The sequence below is a fragment of the Atheta coriaria genome, unplaced genomic scaffold (genome assembly GCF_025399875.1).
Source record: "Atheta coriaria isolate IRGN ID8LTWV9N9 unplaced genomic scaffold, Caltech_Dcor_3.1 hic_scaffold_1_pilon, whole genome shotgun sequence".
Classification (NCBI taxonomy): Eukaryota; Metazoa; Arthropoda; class Insecta; order Coleoptera; family Staphylinidae; genus Dalotia; species Dalotia coriaria.
In genome coordinates this window covers 2,223,751-2,240,935 of record NW_027045443.1, presented here as the reverse complement: position 1 = coordinate 2,240,935, position 17,185 = coordinate 2,223,751, and the positions used below count along the sequence as shown (strand labels likewise).

The 17,185-nt window shown below is 40.0% G+C and overlaps 1 protein-coding gene and 1 long non-coding RNA gene across 4 annotated transcripts; one reads left to right on the top strand and one right to left on the bottom strand.

The window, feature by feature from the left end:
• Positions 1-696: 696 nt before the first annotated feature.
• On the bottom strand, positions 697-7,941 carry Wdr81 (WD repeat domain 81). 2 transcript variants are annotated; one of them, XM_065316803.1, is made up of 7 exons: positions 7,809-7,941; positions 6,151-7,757; positions 3,918-6,092; positions 3,665-3,840; positions 1,704-3,011; positions 1,389-1,645; positions 697-1,322 (listed from the first exon to the last, which is right to left on the bottom strand). In XM_065316803.1, the coding sequence occupies exons 1-7, from the start codon at positions 7,907-7,909 to the stop codon at positions 1,076-1,078; spliced, it is 5,871 nt and encodes a 1,956-aa protein (XP_065172875.1). In that variant the 5' UTR covers positions 7,910-7,941; the 3' UTR covers positions 697-1,075. The 2 variants fall into 2 exon arrangements, with proteins under 2 accessions (XP_065172875.1, XP_065172882.1); XM_065316810.1 differs by having other exon boundaries at positions 697-1,307.
• On the top strand, positions 2,798-12,270 carry LOC135803232 (uncharacterized). Of its 2 annotated transcripts, XR_010550769.1 has the most exons (14): positions 2,798-2,836; positions 3,540-4,663; positions 4,739-6,101; positions 6,160-6,691; positions 6,759-7,767; positions 7,825-8,214; positions 8,275-8,457; positions 8,576-8,770; positions 8,826-8,867; positions 8,981-9,032; positions 9,145-9,195; positions 9,309-9,350; positions 11,422-11,473; positions 11,584-12,270. It is a non-coding gene; the product is annotated as an uncharacterized lncRNA (long non-coding RNA). The 2 variants fall into 2 exon arrangements; XR_010550768.1 differs by lacking the exons at positions 11,422-11,473; positions 11,584-12,270 and having other exon boundaries at positions 6,759-7,789; positions 7,861-8,214; positions 9,309-9,538.
• The last annotated feature ends 4,915 nt before the right edge of the window (positions 12,271-17,185 follow it).

Below are 17,185 nucleotides of genomic sequence, written 5' to 3'. Positions count from 1 at the left end.
CGAATATTACACATTTCGAGTTGATGCGGCTAGCGTCGACCCCGAGAGTGTCTCGGACTTCAACAGACGATACTATTACGATTCGGTATAGTTACCTAAAAATACCAAATTCTTTCGACGATGGCCGAATAGAAAATATCGCGCGCGGTGCGCGTGAATAACGCGAGTGAATCACCCGCATATTATGTTCACGAGCAGCGCGCGGTCCTAGGATGGAGCAGGAGCATTGAATCAGGATTAAGACAGGACGCATTCGGAATTGATTTCAAGGAATTTGCCAATTTTCAGTTTTTCCAACAATAGCAAATCAAATCAAAACAGTGCTATTTTTTCGCTGCTGGCAGCCCAAAATTTTTATCGTTCAAGGACCAGTCCCAGTGGGTAATTGAAGCATTTTTACCTTCAATCTGCCAACAAATGACTGTTTGCTGTAAATGTAATTCATAAATGTTTTATTTTATCCAACTTTTACAGTCGTACTTTAACGCATCGTAAAAATAAAACGCAGAGTAGAACTGCGCCAAATTGAAGCCCACACTCCGTTGGAATTTGATAATATTTACGCGATAATATCATTTTGTGATTGAAAAATTGGAAAATACATTACGAAATTATTATTACCATGCTATTCCAAGACATAAACTAAACCGCGAAAATACGTCGGTTGTAGCGTTTGGAAAGAAACTACAACGCAACAAATGTTCAATTAGAATTTATTTAAATTAATAGTAAATCGTACTTTTTTATAATATTACATAATCACTTTAAAATAGATTTACATGATTTGTATTTCTGGGAACCCCTGATTTCAATTTACGTTAGGATTATTGTGTAAAAACCTTATCTTACATCATTTCACATGTGGAATCATGCAAGTTGGATGGAATTTCGTCACAAATTCGTATCGTTTTGTTTTCCGCGATAATACTGAATATCTTTGGTATGTAATCATGAATGGTGTGTGTCATCCCCTGCAAAACAATCTACACCAGCGCAAGTCTATCTAACCTGCCCTCACCTTCGCTAGTAATTGACTAAGAAAAAGCCGCATTCCTAAATCTCTTCTAAAAATCGTCTAACACAACAAGTTAATAACGCCCGTGTCGGCACCCAGCAGGAGCAGCCGGTTGAGTGGTAGCATTGCCATCGAGACCAGTGCGCCTTTGAAGGCGTCCGAGCGCAGCTTGGTACTGGAGAATGAAGCGTCCGCATCGATGCTGGTGTGGACCCCGATTCGATTACCGGTGGTGCCGGAGATCAGCTCGCCGTTGTTGACGTTAAGGCAATGGACCGGCTCGGAAACTCCCCTAGGCAAGGTCAAACTGTATCGTGAATAGGTGAACATGTGTTAAATGTGCGGTTCGTCACACTGCGGACAGGATACGTACTTGAGGGAGAACTTAAGTTTGCCATCGTGTACATTCCACACGTGTAGGGACTGGTCCATGCCGCTGGAGATGAGTGTATCGTCATCGGAGGTGACCAATTGTACGATTTCGGAATCATGCGCACGCCAAGTTGATAGGACCAGACCTGTTCGGGTGTCCAGTACGGTAATGTGACCAGAGCAGAGGCCTGTGGCTATCCAATTACCCGAAGGTGCAATGGCGACGCATCGGATCCAAACGCCTTGGTTCACCGCAACCTTCCAAGAGAGGGAATAAGTTAACTCCCACCGAAGATAATAAAACATCTAAATTTACCTTGAGATCATGTACATAGCTACAAATCCGCGCATCAATCACTTTAATACTGCACTCCGCTGAAGCGGCAAACAACAAAGAACTGGGTGCAGGTAAACTCTTCAAAACATGTACTGGTGCATATTTGGGCGACTCCAATTGGGCAATCCCCGCGCACATGAACGGATCCCATAGATGTACCACACCGTCACAAGACGCTACTAGCCTTAAACCTTCGAGGAATGTAATTGCGAATACGCCCTTTTTATGTGCGGGGTATGTGGATTGACAGGTGGAACTACTGGTGCCGTCACCTTGACTCCGCAAGGACCACAACTTCACGGTTTTGTCCTTGCTGGCGCTCAGGAAACTGTTTTCGTTGTCTAGGATATACAGCGACTTGACGCTGTTTGTGTGTCCCGTGAACGTTTGCAGTTTGATCTGTTTGAAATTAAACTGTGTATCTTTATCCGAACGCCCGATTTCGTGCTCCCAGTATGCCAACCAGTTGCCGCGCAGGTGCCTCTGCGTATTCTCGATCTTATTGCTCACATAGTTCAACATATCGGCATTGCGCTCCTCGTCATCTTGCACATCAATACGATTTCCAATTAAAGCTATGTTACTGCCAATGGAGCCGGAAACTGAACGACTTTCGGTAGGTAATTGTTGCTCTTCGTGTTTGTAGCTAGTCTGTTGCACCTCCAGCTCATACTCCTGGGTTAAGGCAATGATGCGCTGATAGTTTTTAAGCGAGGATTCCATCGCATTGAGACCTATCTGCTTCATGAATGGGACATAGGCGGTGTGTGCCAAATCCGCCGTGAACACCGCTTTCAGTTCGTTCACGGCGAGGTTGACGGTTTCGTCCGGCCGCGTCGCAGGCTGCGATTGCGGCGGAGATAAACTATCGGTTGAATCAGAATCCCGCAAGCGGGAAATCTGCACCGGTCGTCCCCCAATTGCCCATTCAGCAAGGGTACCATCCCGCCGCACCTCGATGAAGTTCGTATCGAGTTCTTCCAAGTTGCCCGGACTGGACGCGTCTCCTTGGCCAGTTTTCGCGGCCGTAGAAAAAACGTCCAGTGTGGCACCGCTCGCACCTGACGGTTCTACGATCTTATCGAAGATTAGAAAGAAGCGCTGTAGTGCAGGTACCGCTAAATGCGTGTGCGTCATCGTGGCGCCCATTCGCAGCGAGAGCACGTACAAAGTGTCCAAGTATTTTCGTGCGAGCACATTGCGTGCTATCGAACCGTTCGGGAATGTATACTTCGTCGAGCCCAGCAGGCGTATTGTTGGGTAGAGGATGTTTTTAAGTATAACGTCCTAAAAACACGTTGGCGACAATTTAATAATAGGCCGAATGCGGCGAAGCAACGCTACAAATATATTTGAGCCCGCAGCCCAGGCCGTGTTTTGACACGAAACCAATGTACACTTCGAACGGCGCGCTAACAAAACCAAATGAAATAAATCACGCGTAAAAATGCGATTCAGATTGAAACTGTGGGCAAACGATAATAAATTCAGCGCGCGTAGATCAAACGAGCGGATTGTTACATCAAGCTATCCCGGCGAGGAAAAATTCAATTGCGAAAATAAACAGCCGATAATACGGAAATCAAAAACAAGCGGAACGTCGAAGATGTAATAAATAAAACAGGACTTTTTATTGAGCACGCGCGTGCTAACGTAATTCATTGCCAATGAATAGGACGATAGAAAGTGCAATGTGGTAAATTGGCATGTAACTGCTTTTTAATTAAGAACACTAAACATGTATGCATGCATGAAGTTTGCCAAAGTAAATTATGAATTCATTGAATGTCACGCATGCAATAAATCTAATTTCAGGCATTATATCAAGATCCATTGTTTAAAGCTGAAGGAAAAACCACAAACAGACGAAAATAAACAGCGTAATGTTATACCAACAAGTTGGGAGAAGGGATTGTATGACGACGAATGGCAATGCTTACCTGCAAGTTTTCCATTAAAGTAGCATCCGAAATATAAGGAATAATGTGCTTTAGCAAAGCCAGGCAGCTAATCAAGCCTCCCTCCAAGTTTGCAGTCAGTTTGCGTTTGCACAACGCGATCAGCTCGCTCATGTGCGGCAAGTACTGATATAGTATCAGTTGATGTCCGTAGAGAGCTAGAAATGAAAGCAGGCATGACATATTTGCGCGTGCTGTGCCCATATCGAGGCAAGGCACTAAAAACAATACACACCGGCGATGCTGGCGAGACATTCGAGAACCTTAGCGGCATTATTGTCCCCAACGACGCGGCTGCAGGCGATGCTTATAAAGTCGACACCGCCATCCGTTTTCGGCGCCCTTATCAAATTCTCCTTTCCCACATAGCAGAGCGTGAGCATTTTGAGGAGATTGCGGCTCAAATAGCGCGCTGTAAGCACCGGACCAAGTCGATGCGACAGCCAAATTATACTTTCGGTGGCCATGGATGAGATTTTAGCCTCGTTCTTCGGTCGATCGTTACTCTTGCCCTGAGAAGAATCACGTGCATCCACAGCAACAGGAAACTCGACTTCAGACTTTTTGCTTCCTACATCGCAACTAATGTTGGAGAGTTCTTTACGCGAAGGAATTGGAATGGTGGGGGTCATGAGGCCTTTGTACTCGACGTCGAGGTGTGTGAGCTCGTCGGTCTCACGTGTATCCTCAACTGTGGTATTGTGGAATGCTTGATCTGTGGTAAGATTTGATTGTAGGCGTTCCAACACCTCTTCGCCATCGAAGTGAAACACCTCAGGTTCTTTCCCGGGTAATTTCGTCTCGGACTCACTCGAGTCGTCGCTTGGGGAAAGTTCGTGGCTTTCGCTATCGAAGGATTTCAGATTCGCCTTTTTCGCATGTTTGTCTGCGTGCGAATGTAAGATAATCTCTTTCTCCTCGAGCAGGTCCCGATAGCCGCCAACGGCCTCGACCAGTGGCGTGATGAAGTGCTCTAAAAACGTACGCAAGCCAAATCGGACCATCAACCGCAGAAGGAAGCTGTGATGATACAAACGGGCTATTTTTGTGTTGTAGGGAATGTTGGCGTCGGACGTCTCATGCTCGTAGAGGCGCAGGATAGGCTGCAGCAACATTTCGACGCTGCGCTTGAGGCCAAGCGAACGCGCTACTGAATCAAACAGATACCACGCCGACAATACGGCCGTCGGCGGGTCGTCGATCAATTGTCGAATGGGTAAGACCAAGATATTCACGATTTCGATATCCTTGCTGGAGTTGAGGTCGTCAATGAGATCTTCCAGCTGGTTGGCACAGCTCTTCACCTTACACTCGGCAATGTTCTGAGTGAGTAACAGCTTCGTGCGCTCAACCATTTCGAACTCAGCACACTGGTCGCCATTGCAAGTGAAATTATAGAGAATATGCAGCTCCGTTGCGACAACCTCGTAATCCTTGAGCATTGATATAATTCCGTAGAGTTTAGCAAAATGCTCATTGAAAGGTATCAACGAATGTAATAAAGGTTCTAGTAACAGATGCGCCGACGGTGGTGGTAGGCCGCACTCGCTCACCGGCGCGTACTTAAACTCGCATGTGTTTATTTCGTCTGGTGGTAGCAGGATGTGCACCAAATGTTTAATGCAGTTCGGAATCTCATGCTTGCAAGAGTTAAGCACGGTGAGGCAGATTTTCAACCGATTCTTAAAACGCAGCGCATTTCCGCTGCCTTGCAGCACTCGGATCTGTTTGTGCATGAAAATCTCCACGATTAAACAGCCCAACGTTTGCATTTCCTCCGTGCGACGCTTGGTGATTATATCGCTGTAGGGACACGCGATCTGATTCTCGATCCTGTGGACGGGGCGCGACCGAGATTGCCGAAACGGCAAGATATTTTGATTATCAATCGGAAACGTAAACGACTTTGTCGCTCGATTATGGTGTATGATCGTCTGGTCAGGCGGCGTTGACAATTGTTGAAATAGTCGATTTGTGAACGCGTTCTGCACCTGCGGCACATCGTGAATTATCGTAGGTTTCTCTTCCTTCGGTGGATCCTCATCGGCGCTGACTTGAATGCGTTTGCCATCCTCGGTGTGGAATGTTTTCGATAGGAAAGATTGTACGTTTTCTAGATTGATTAGAGCCAGACTGGGGTTGAACTCTTTAGGCAGGATTGTTTTCTGTGGCGGGACGTGACTTGTAAACGTGGGGTTCTTGGGTCCTAAGCTTGCACTGCGCTGGCTACTGGACGAGCGGTTTTTCTCATCGCGTTTGGTATCTTCATTGAGGGACGAACGACTTCTCGACAGTAGTCGGGAGAGAACAAGTGGTCTTGCACTGAGACTCTCTTCATCGACGGAAGGATCCTCTTCCTCACTGCGCGAGGTTTCTAATGTTGTGGATGAAGTGGATAAATCGCGATTTTCTATAATAAGTACATTTATTAGCAAAAACTGTGAAAGAATAAATTAATTTACGTTTACTTTTTTTAGGGTAGACCTTCGGTGGGATCTTGCCCCAAAAGGGCATGCTCACAAGCCGGGGCGGGTGTGGATGCACGAACAACTGAACAACACCACTGCTGGTTAAATTTGTGTGGCCATCTACTAGATGTAAGCAGACGTTCTTGCTCTTAATCGCCGCAGTACCGCTAAGTTTGTATCCGAATGTGAGATCTATCCAATGGTGCAGCCGCTCTGAGACATGTTGGCTCTCCAGCGCCTCTCTGTGCTTATCAATAAAATCTTCGGGGCTCGTTGACCACGGTGGTACATCGAGGTCGCCCAAGTCGTCGTGAACACTCTTAAAAATCATCGGGTCGCTAAAGAACTCAGGTATGCATTCGTCGGGCGTCCATTCCTGCAATCGCAGGATCGAACTGGGATACTCCGCCGGCACCCAATTGGGCCGCACGTTTTTGCACAGCACCGATTTGGGCGTGCGGCGTGCCATGTAAACGTAATATGTGATCGAGCTGAGCACGTCGGAGACGTGATGCGGCACTTGCGCGTCTTCAACATGCTCGTAGGTAAGATCCAACTGGCGGTCGCCCTTGTTTAAACGAAATTTTGACTTTTTCATATCGCGCCAGCTGCGTCCACCTCTCTCGGAGAAGTCCGTGACCCATGGGAAGACGTAGTGACAATTTGGGTCGGCGAACTTACGTCCCGCTAGGGCATTGAGCGCCATTAGGTACGTGTAATTCGATATTTCTCCATGAATCCAAAGTTTGGTCAGTTTTTCTAAACTTTCCCCGTTGTTCACGCGCACCTTATCGTACGTTCGCAACCCACAATGGGAACATTTCTGCGCGCCGACGTCGTATCTATGCCCCAACTTGCGACAGTCGTACCCCATCGTAGTCTTGTCCACACGCGGCACCTCCTGCACGTGGATATTCGAACATAGCTGCGGAAATATATGCAACCAGAGGTCGTCGCTTAAGTAAATGTCCTTCAGGGTGATGTCGCCGACTGTGAGTGAGCGCTCGTGCATTGTACGCAGCGCGTTCACCAACTGATACACGAGGAAAAGTGGTTTAGTGTAGCATTGCTCTAGGATTGATGGGCTGAATGTCAAACAATCATACAAGTTGTGTGGAACATATTGAGCATGAATCAAAAAGATAGCATTGAGTGTTTCAACTGCACATAATGCCCCATATATATTGGAATGTACATCAATTGATTCTGATGCATTTACATTCAGGTCAGAATCACATGTGTTGATTATTGCACACCCATAGGTCCTAATAATGGTCTCTCTGATGACCTCATTGTAGTTGCAGAGTGTTACTTGGGTGACTCGGTTGCCTTCTGTTGAATTGTACTTCTTGTATGCATCTTTCCAGAGATTTTTGTAATTTGTGTGCGCAATATACTGCATTAGCTGAGAGAACATCAATGGTGCCTCTGATCTGACTGACTTGGGTGGTATCCTTGGCAGGGGGATAACTTTAGCATCAGCTTTCTTGAATATTTTAACATAAATCTTCTGCCAAGACTCATCTATATCATCGTGCTGATTGGGCCAGGAGTCAAGTTTCAACTTCTCATTGAATTCTGCTAGCCTGGAGTGCTTTAGGAGCGACCTACAATAAAGTATTAAGTATATCCTGCACAGGTAATGATCTACAACTTACTTCAGCCAACTTTTAGGTACAATTGCTGTGAATCTGTCCTCTCTGGTTGTAGATTTCAGGAACTTGTTGGGGATTCCAAGCTCATCAACCAAGTTGTCCATCTTTGGTGGTGGTCGCGAGCGCACAACGAGAAGCAGATGGTAAGTTTCAAGTGAAAAGCACTTTTCTTTACTTCATTTTGTTGTTTGGTTTGGGTATAATCACTTTTTTAATCGAATTTTTCTTTGAGTATTGGTTAACCTAAAATCACTGACAAGTAGACAACAGAGAGTTAAAGGCAGGCATGATTGACATTTTAATGAAGTTTTTTTAACCACCTAGAAAAACGAATCTCGGTTTAAAAGTATTTAATTAAAAACAATAATTTGTAGATGCAGAGTATTACAAATTGAATATATATTACCAAGTAAGTATACTTTTATTGCTTGTGTAATCTGCATATGATTAAGATTTTCCTGTCTTTCAGTGGGTTGATGCCTTAGCAAGACATTGTTGGAGAACCACTTCAGGGTGTAATTATTGAAATTCTTTATCTCCTTTATTTTTATCTCATGGATGGGCAAGATAAATGGCATTGTGTTTTTGAGGACTGATGCATGCCTGTTTTAGGGGTTTCAATTTCATAGGAAAGCTATACTTTCATTATATTGTTAGTTTTTCATTACATTATAGGTTTCATAAATAACTTTTGAGATTAGACATTAGTATAGATAGGCAACAAAAAAAGCATACTTGTATTTTGCTGAGCTGAACTTTGTTTGTTTTAGGGGCATCTTAGGAAACCAACTCTTCCAACACATGGAACATATTGAATTTTTGTATCATTTGGATATACACCTTTTTGTATATACATCATGGGAAGTGTGCAAAAATGAAATTTATGTGTTTTGAGACTGCAATTTTGTTTGTTTTTGGGGTGCAGCAACTGAACCCGATCGCGTTAACCATTTTTGCATCAGAAAGTAAGTGTTGGAACTTTTTATTATTTTCATAGTCACCAGTTTTTGTTTGTTTTAGACCTAAGTCCGTTATCGTAGAAAACTATTATTACACCAGATTGTAAGTATTAACATTTTCTATCATTTTCGTTAATAAATTTCGTGTTTATCTCACGAATTAATGCTTAAAATTACATTGTTGTGTTGCGAAGGACTAATTTTTGATTGTTTTAGAGCTTTTCCACCTGAGTCCGATATCGTAAAAGAACCATTATTACACCAGATTGTGAGTATTAAATTTCTCTATCATTTTCATCAATAAATTTTTGATTATCTCACGAATTAACGCTTAAAATTGCATTTTTGTGTTGCGAAGGACTAATTTTTGATGGTTTTAGGGATTTCCTCCTGAGTCCGATATTGTAGAAGAACCATTCCTACACCAGATGGTAAATATTAAATTTCTCTATGATTTTCACTAATAAATTTCGTGTTTATCACACGAATTAATGCTTAAAATTGCATTTTTGTGTTGCGAAAGACGAATTTTTGATTGTTTTAGGGATCTCCACCCGAGTCCGATATCGTAGAAGAACACCAGATGGTAAATATTAAATTTCTCTATCATTTTCATCCATAAATCTCGTGATTATCTCACGAATTAAGCTTAAAATTGATATGGCAGGATGACGTGTGCTAGAGCAAGAGAGAAATACTCTAAAATTTCATGTTCAATCAATGTTTTTTGTTTGATCCGTCCAGTTTTCGAGAAAAATGCATTCGTTTTTCGTAGACCTTTTTGTTCTTGACCTAATCGCCAAAAAAATTCGACCCTGTTTTTCGACCGAAAAATTTTAACAACAAAATTCAAACGAAAAATTTTAAGTAAAAAAGTTTGACCCTGATTTTCAACCGAAAAACTTTTTACAAAAAAATGCGACCGAAATTTTTTTAGAAAAAAATTCAACCAAAAAATTCGACCGAAATAAACTTTACAAAAAAATTCGACCGAAAAAAGTTTACAAAAAAATTTGACCGAAAAAATTTTAATAAATAAATTCGGCCGAAAAAAAGTTTACAAAAAAATTCGACCGAAAAAAGGTTCACAAAAAAATTCGACCGAAAAAATGTTAACATAAAAATTCGACCGAAAAATTTTAAGTAAAAAAGTTCGACCCTGCTTCTCCACCGAAAAAATTTTAACAAAAAAAGTTTGACCCTGTTCTTTGACAAATAAAAATGTATCAGGAAAAGTTCGACCCTGTTCTTCAGCCAAAAATGAAATTTATTGGACAAAATTAGAGATATTTGAAGGGTATTTTAAGACACTTCCAAAGGGTTTATTGAGTTAAAAACGTATGCATAGATTAGAGGGTCTCTCAAACTCCAACATAACGTTAAGAAACTGCAAGAAAATTAAATCATTCACGAGATACAGGTCGTTTTCCACATAAAGTTTTCGAATTTTTATAAAATGGCCCACTTTTGATGGGCATTTTAGGGTACTTCCGGGAGGACTGGAAGATTGGAGGTTATACATTTTGTAGAAAAACTCCCTAACTTTATTCTGGAGTGAAGAAATTATAAGAAAGTCAATTAGTTCAATAGATACAGGCTATTTTCCACACCATGTTTTCAAATTTCTATAAAATTGCTCATTTTTTACGGGCATTTTAGGGCACTTACGGAAAAGCTGAAAGGTAGGAAGGTAGACATCTTGTAGGGGAACTCTCTATCTCCATTCTGGCGCAAAGAAACTCTAAGAAAGTCAATTAGTTCACTAGATACAGGGTGTCTTCCACATCATATTTTAAATTTTCCTGAAATTGCTCATTTTTGAAGGGCATTTTCGGGAACTTCCGGAAAGGCTGGAAGGCTGGAGGGAGTGCATCGTGTAGAGGAACTCTTTAGCTCTATTCTGGCCTAGAGACACTCTAAGAAAGTCAATCAGTTCACTGAATACATGAGGTTATTCTCACCATGTATTCAAATTTTTTTATGACGAAATTTAGTTCAGAAAATGCAGCTTTCGAATTAATAGGAATTTTTAAATACTGTTTTCAGATTTTGATAGATAATTTAATTCTTAGTTGACTATTTAAGTAATTAACTGTCATTGACCCTTTGGGCTCGATTTGAATTTTAATGAAAAATATGGTTTTTATAAGCCAATAGGGCTTAATTTGTAATTCTGTTACTAGTTTCCGATTCAGAGATTAATCGTAATTCAAAGTTCCATGCATAGTACGAGTACAATTCATCTCATGTTCTGCACTACCACACTTAAAGTATCAGTGTTTACAAACTAACATGTTTTCTTATCTCGTGCAATTTTTGTGCGATCGCCACGCGGTTGGCTTGTGTACCACGTTAGTCTCATTTTTGTCGTCAGCCGGTCTGCACGCACATTTTCTTCATTATTCTGGAGTTGCTAAATGCTTCTTTGTTTGAGCGGGGTTCGTACCACTCGGATTGTACATACTCAGAGGTAAAGCGTGAGTGATGTTCCGTCGGCCGTCGTATTCTTTTGGTATTATACACGTGTTTCATCTGTTCTACACCAGATGGTAAATACTAAATTTCTCTATCATTTTCATCAATAAATTTCGTGATTATCTGACGAATGAACCCTTAAAATTTTTGTGTTGCGAAGGACTAATTTTTGATTGTTTTAGGACTTTTCCTCCTGAGTCCTATATCGTAGAAGAACCATTATTACTCCAGATTGTGAGTATTAAATTTCATTATCATTTTCCTAAATAACTTTTGTGATTATCTTACAAATTAACCCAAAAATTGCATTTTTATGTTCGAAGAACTAATTTTTGTGGTTTTAGGGATTTCACTTAATTATTTAGGATTTTTGGAACACAAGCAGAGCGTTACTCAAATCAAATTGAATGAATCAAAAGTAATAAATATTACCCTGATGTTTTTAATTTTGTTTTGTGTCTGATATGTTGCTTGTGCCGGCGCAGCGCGTCAAATTTCTTGCTTATTTAGATAGTACTGGTTGGGGCTATCTGCTTTGTGTTCGCCTGATATCAATTCTCTTTACACTTTAGTCGATCGCGCGCTGTGATACGGTTAGCACGTGTTTTTTTCGTCAGTCGATCTTCGTAGGGACTTTTCGCGTTTCTTACTTTAATTCTGTAATTGCCTTCATCGGCCTTTCGTAACAGGGTAATGTGGCGCAACCCCAATTAATTATCGGTTCGATTGTGGTATTATCTGCAACCGTGTTGGTCTTTATGTGCGCCGCGTGCGTGTTCATCGGCAGTCGTTTATCTTCTCGAATATTGGCAAAACTTGGATTTAATATTAATTCCTGCTGATAGACAACGTTGGTGCCCAGTTTTTGAGTATGGGAGTCATGGAATCTGCGATATCCATGAAAGAAGTATTGGCACATTTTAAGGTAAGTCTTTACTGTTACGAGATTTGTGATTCGTCAATGTTTTTTTTTATTTGAATGATATATGTATTTTAAATGTTGTCAATAAAACACATTGTAATGTTATAAACTAATTCTTATTTCTTTGTGGTATCCTCTTTGTCGTTTTCAGTTTTAAATAATATGGCACATAAGCCTTATGTGTGAGCAGCGGGTATAAGATAACTAACTGTTGCTTAAATTGTGTTGTTTTTAAAACATGATAAAAGTAAAAACATAAATAGAAGAATCAAATATTAATGATAAAAACACTCGGTGGTCGAGTGGAGACGTACACCTGCTGGCATGCTAGCAGACACGGATCGAATCTCAGGTATAAAAGGCATTTTTCTCAAATATAAAAATATCAGGTGTAATTTGGGTTGCATATATGAATTGCAACGAAATTTATGAGAAATTGAAATACAAGTGAAGGTAATATGAGAAATAAGAAAGAGCAAGTGGAGAAACGGAGAACAACAGAGAAATAGAAGATGAAGAAGTAGTAGAGAAGAGGAGTAGGAAGAGAACACAGAGTAGAATAGAAGAAAGAGAACAGGAGAGGATCAGATTTTTAAATTTTTTGGCACGTGTCGTTATAACAGTCCACTACTTCGATGTGTCCATTGCTCCCGGCCCATCCTACAGCTACGATGTCTCTGCGCTTCATCCCCGAAATACTCAGGCATATCAACAATTTTTATGGTGGGGGATCATCCCCAGAGAGAGGAACTCCTTATAAGTAGATCCTTTTAAGGACTTGTGAAAATATTTCTAGTTTTAAGTCGCCTCAAGAGAGGGGACAGTTAAAAATATTCTTACAAGTTCTGACCTGTAGCTGATATAAAAGATGGAGTACAGAAATCATACAGGATATCGTAACAATTTTTATAGTGGGGATCATCCCCTGAGAGAGGGAACTCTCTTAGAGACCTGTACCTGAAATGATAGAAGGGGTACATTCAAAGCATAAGACATAATATTTCTTAACATTTCTTTATTAATAAATACAATGTAAAATAATACAAGTTTGGATTTCACAAGTCAACAGAATTCATGCCGCCATATTGAAATAGAATTTACGACCTACTTAGCCGTGCATACAACCGCGTACCACTAAGTGAAGTCCTAGCGGGATAAAGCAATTAGCAAAGTAAATTTTCTTCGTGATTGAAAATGGAAAGAAATATACAGGGTGTTACAGAAAATAAAGTATACAGACAGGAAAACATCTAAACACTACAAATATTGCTCGTTTTCACCCGATGCTCCGGGAAACTAATAAACAGGGGGTTACAACAAAAATTATAGTGCACAAAGAAAGCCTTAAAATCACAGCTGAAGGTAAATTTTCACGGGCACAAAGAAAAGCGAATATACAGGGTGTTTCAGAATGAAATCCCAAGTTTAAAACAAAGAACATTCAAAACTCACAAATAAAGGCGATTTACTACGTACTGTTAGGGAAACTAATATACAACTATATTTTAACCTAAATTCAAAGATTTCACCCGCAAATCATCGGTAAGGTGAGAAAAAAAGGTGCTACAAAACACCTACATTTTAATATATTGTGTATATATTTATCATTTGATGATAGCATCAACTGCATAAGATAACCGACGGGTGAAGCATCATCATTAATTGATAGAAAACATCCAAATCAGCAGACGGCAAGCGACGGCGCGTGGTAATACAGTAGGTAAATACGATAAAAATAACTTGTTACTTGTAAATATTCAGATATATGGAGACTAAGAGAGCGAAAAACTATTCAACGTACAAGATTTTATTAGATCAACAAAAAATGTTTAAATTTAATGATGCTAAGGAGTGTAATTCGATTAAAAACGTTCAGCGAAAAGAGGAACGAGCCGACGGTCGACGGTAAAGTGAGCGAGGTCGACCACATGAATATGGTCATTTTAATAATCCTCAGATCCTCTTTTTTATAACAATGTTTTTAATATTTAAATCATGCATGTTATTTTCGGAAACAGAGCTATGAATTCAAATAAATAATGCTACCACGTGTTTGTAATTTGCAAAATTAATATCCCTCAAATGGAATAATCAATTTAATATTTAGCGTCTTAACTTTCCTCGATAAAAATTAATTACACACCTTCTAGTTCAGTGATGAAAAGATGTTAGATCCTGGAATATCTTTTATAAACTGAAAACTCGGGCAGAAATTAACAGACACTTATTTCTTACTTAAGAACACTCTAACCGCCTCAACTCATCAAACAAAACAGCCACACATTGTCGTTACAAATATTTTGCTGATGACGAAAAGAATAGACGACGATTAATTGAATAATTGGAGCCTTAAAACGCGTGGCAAGTAGTGAGACGCGCTCGCGGACCACGCGGTGAAACGACTGCCGTGTGCGCTGCGAGTTGCCAGGTACAAGGCAGGTGCGTCGCGATAATACACGTCAGTCGAACAAAACAGTTGTTTATAAACAAACGTAGTAGTAAACACGTACTTGGGAAGACGAAAGTAAAAATTCACAATATTGAAATAACACACATACACGAAATCGACTTTTACTTTCAATAGTTCTCGGCATAAGAAAAGAATATATTGGTTTTGGGATGCAATAAGGATGAGGAAAAACAGGAATTTGTAATTTACCAATACAAATAAATGATTTATTGTGTTCGTATTAGTTTACTATATACCTTAGTTAATTAAATAATTGATGTTTACAACACCGCGACTAATTTAAATATTCTATATAAAATAAAGTATTAAAATCGGAAAAATAAGAAGTGAAAAAAATTCATAACAAAAAAATACATGAAGCGGTTTTTTTCGTCAATTCCGAATAGCACAAATTATATTTTATATTTTATGAATACTAGTCACTTCTACCGCTACCTTCGTACGGACGCCCTGAACACGAGTCACTTCTACCGCTGTCCTCGTATGGTGCCCTGAATACAAGTCACTTCTACCGCTGCCCTCGTACGGTGCCCTGAATATGAGTCACTTCTACCGCTACCTTCCTAGGGTGCCTTGAATACGACTAACTTCGACCGCTAGCCTCGTATGGTGCCCAACGACAAGAACGGATTTCACATTCTTAATATACGCAAAATACCCTATAAGGTAAGCTTGCTAAAATGAAAATCTGATTTTAGATTATGAAAGATTGGATAAATTTCTATTAGATAAAAAATATAAATTTTTTAATTTCATAGATTCGAAAAATGCGACTAAAAGTGCTCACCTAATTAACTCAAGGACGCAAAAACGGGATAAAATATATTTTTTTTTGCAATAACTCACGTTGCACACAAATCTCCTTCAACAAATTAATATAGCCTTATAGAGAATTAAAATCTGCATCTTTAGGCATCGCGCTCAAATTTGTGTGATGCTCCGATCGCCCACAATAATGAAAAAACGCACCTAATTAACTCAAGGACGCAAAAACCGGATAAAATATCATTTTTGCAATAACTCACGTTGCACACAAATCTCCTTCAACAAATTAATATAGCCTTATAGAGAATTAAATTCTGCATCTCTAGACATTGCGCACAAATTTGTGTGAGGCCCCGTTCGCCCACAATAATGAAAAACGCACCTAATTAACTCAAGGACGCAAAACCGGATGAAAAATAATTTTTTCACAATAACCCACGTTGCAGATTAATCTCGTTCAACAAATTACTGCAGCCCTATAGAGAATTAAATTCTGCTTCTCTAGACATTGCGCTCAAATTTGTGTGATGCTCCGATCGCCCACAATAATGAAAAAACGCACCTAATTAACTCAAGGACGCAAAACCGGATAAAATATCATTTTTGCAATAACTCACGTTGCACACAAATCTCCTTCAACAAATATATATATAACCTTATAGAGAATTAAATTCTGCATCTTCAGGCATCGCGCACAAATTTGTGTGAAGCTCCGATCGCCCACAATAATGAAAAACGCACCTAATTAACTCAAGGACGCAAAACCGGATGAAAAATAATTTTTCACAATAACTCACGTTGCAGATTAATCTCGTTCAACAAATTAATACAGCCCTATAGAGAATTTAATCCTGCATCTCTAGACATTACGCACAAATTTGTGTGAAGCTCCGTTCGCCCACAATAATGAAAAACGCACCTAATTAACTCAAGGACGCAAAAACCGGATAAAATATCATTTTTTCACAATAACTCACGTTGCAGACAAATCTCGTTCAACAAATTAATATAACCCTATAGAGAATTAAATTCTGCATATCTAGACATTGCGCACAAATTTGTGTGAGGCGCCGTTCGCCCACAATAATGAAAAAACGCACCTAATAGGACGCAAAACCGGATAAAATATCATTTTTTCACATTAACTCACGTTGCAGACAAATCTCGTTCAACAAATTAATATAGCCGTATAGAGAATTAAATTCTGCATCTCTAGACATTGCGCACAAATTTGTGTGAAGCTCCGTTCGCCCACAATATTGAAAAACGCACCTAATTAACTCAAGGACGCAAAAACCGGATAAAATATCATTTTTTCACAATACCTCGCATTGCAGACAAATATCGTTCAACAAATTAATATAGCCCTATAGAGAATTAAATTCTGCATCTCTAGACATTGCGCACAAATTTGTGTGAGGCCCCGTTCGCCCACAATAATGAAAAACGCACCTACCTAATAGGACGCAAAACCGGATAAAATATCATTTTTTCACAATAACTCACGTTGCAGACAAATCTTGTTCAACAAATTAATATAGCCCTATAGAGAATTAAATTCTGCATCTCTAAACATTGCGCACAAATTTGTGTGAGGCCCCGTTCGCCCACAATAATGAAAAAACGCAGGTAATAGGACGCAAAAACCGGATAAAATATAATTTTTTCACAATAACTCACATTGCAGACATATCTCGTTCAACAAATTAATATAGCCCTATAGAGAATTTAATTCTGCATCTCTAGACATTACGCACAAATTTGTGTGAAGCTCCGTTCGCCCACAATA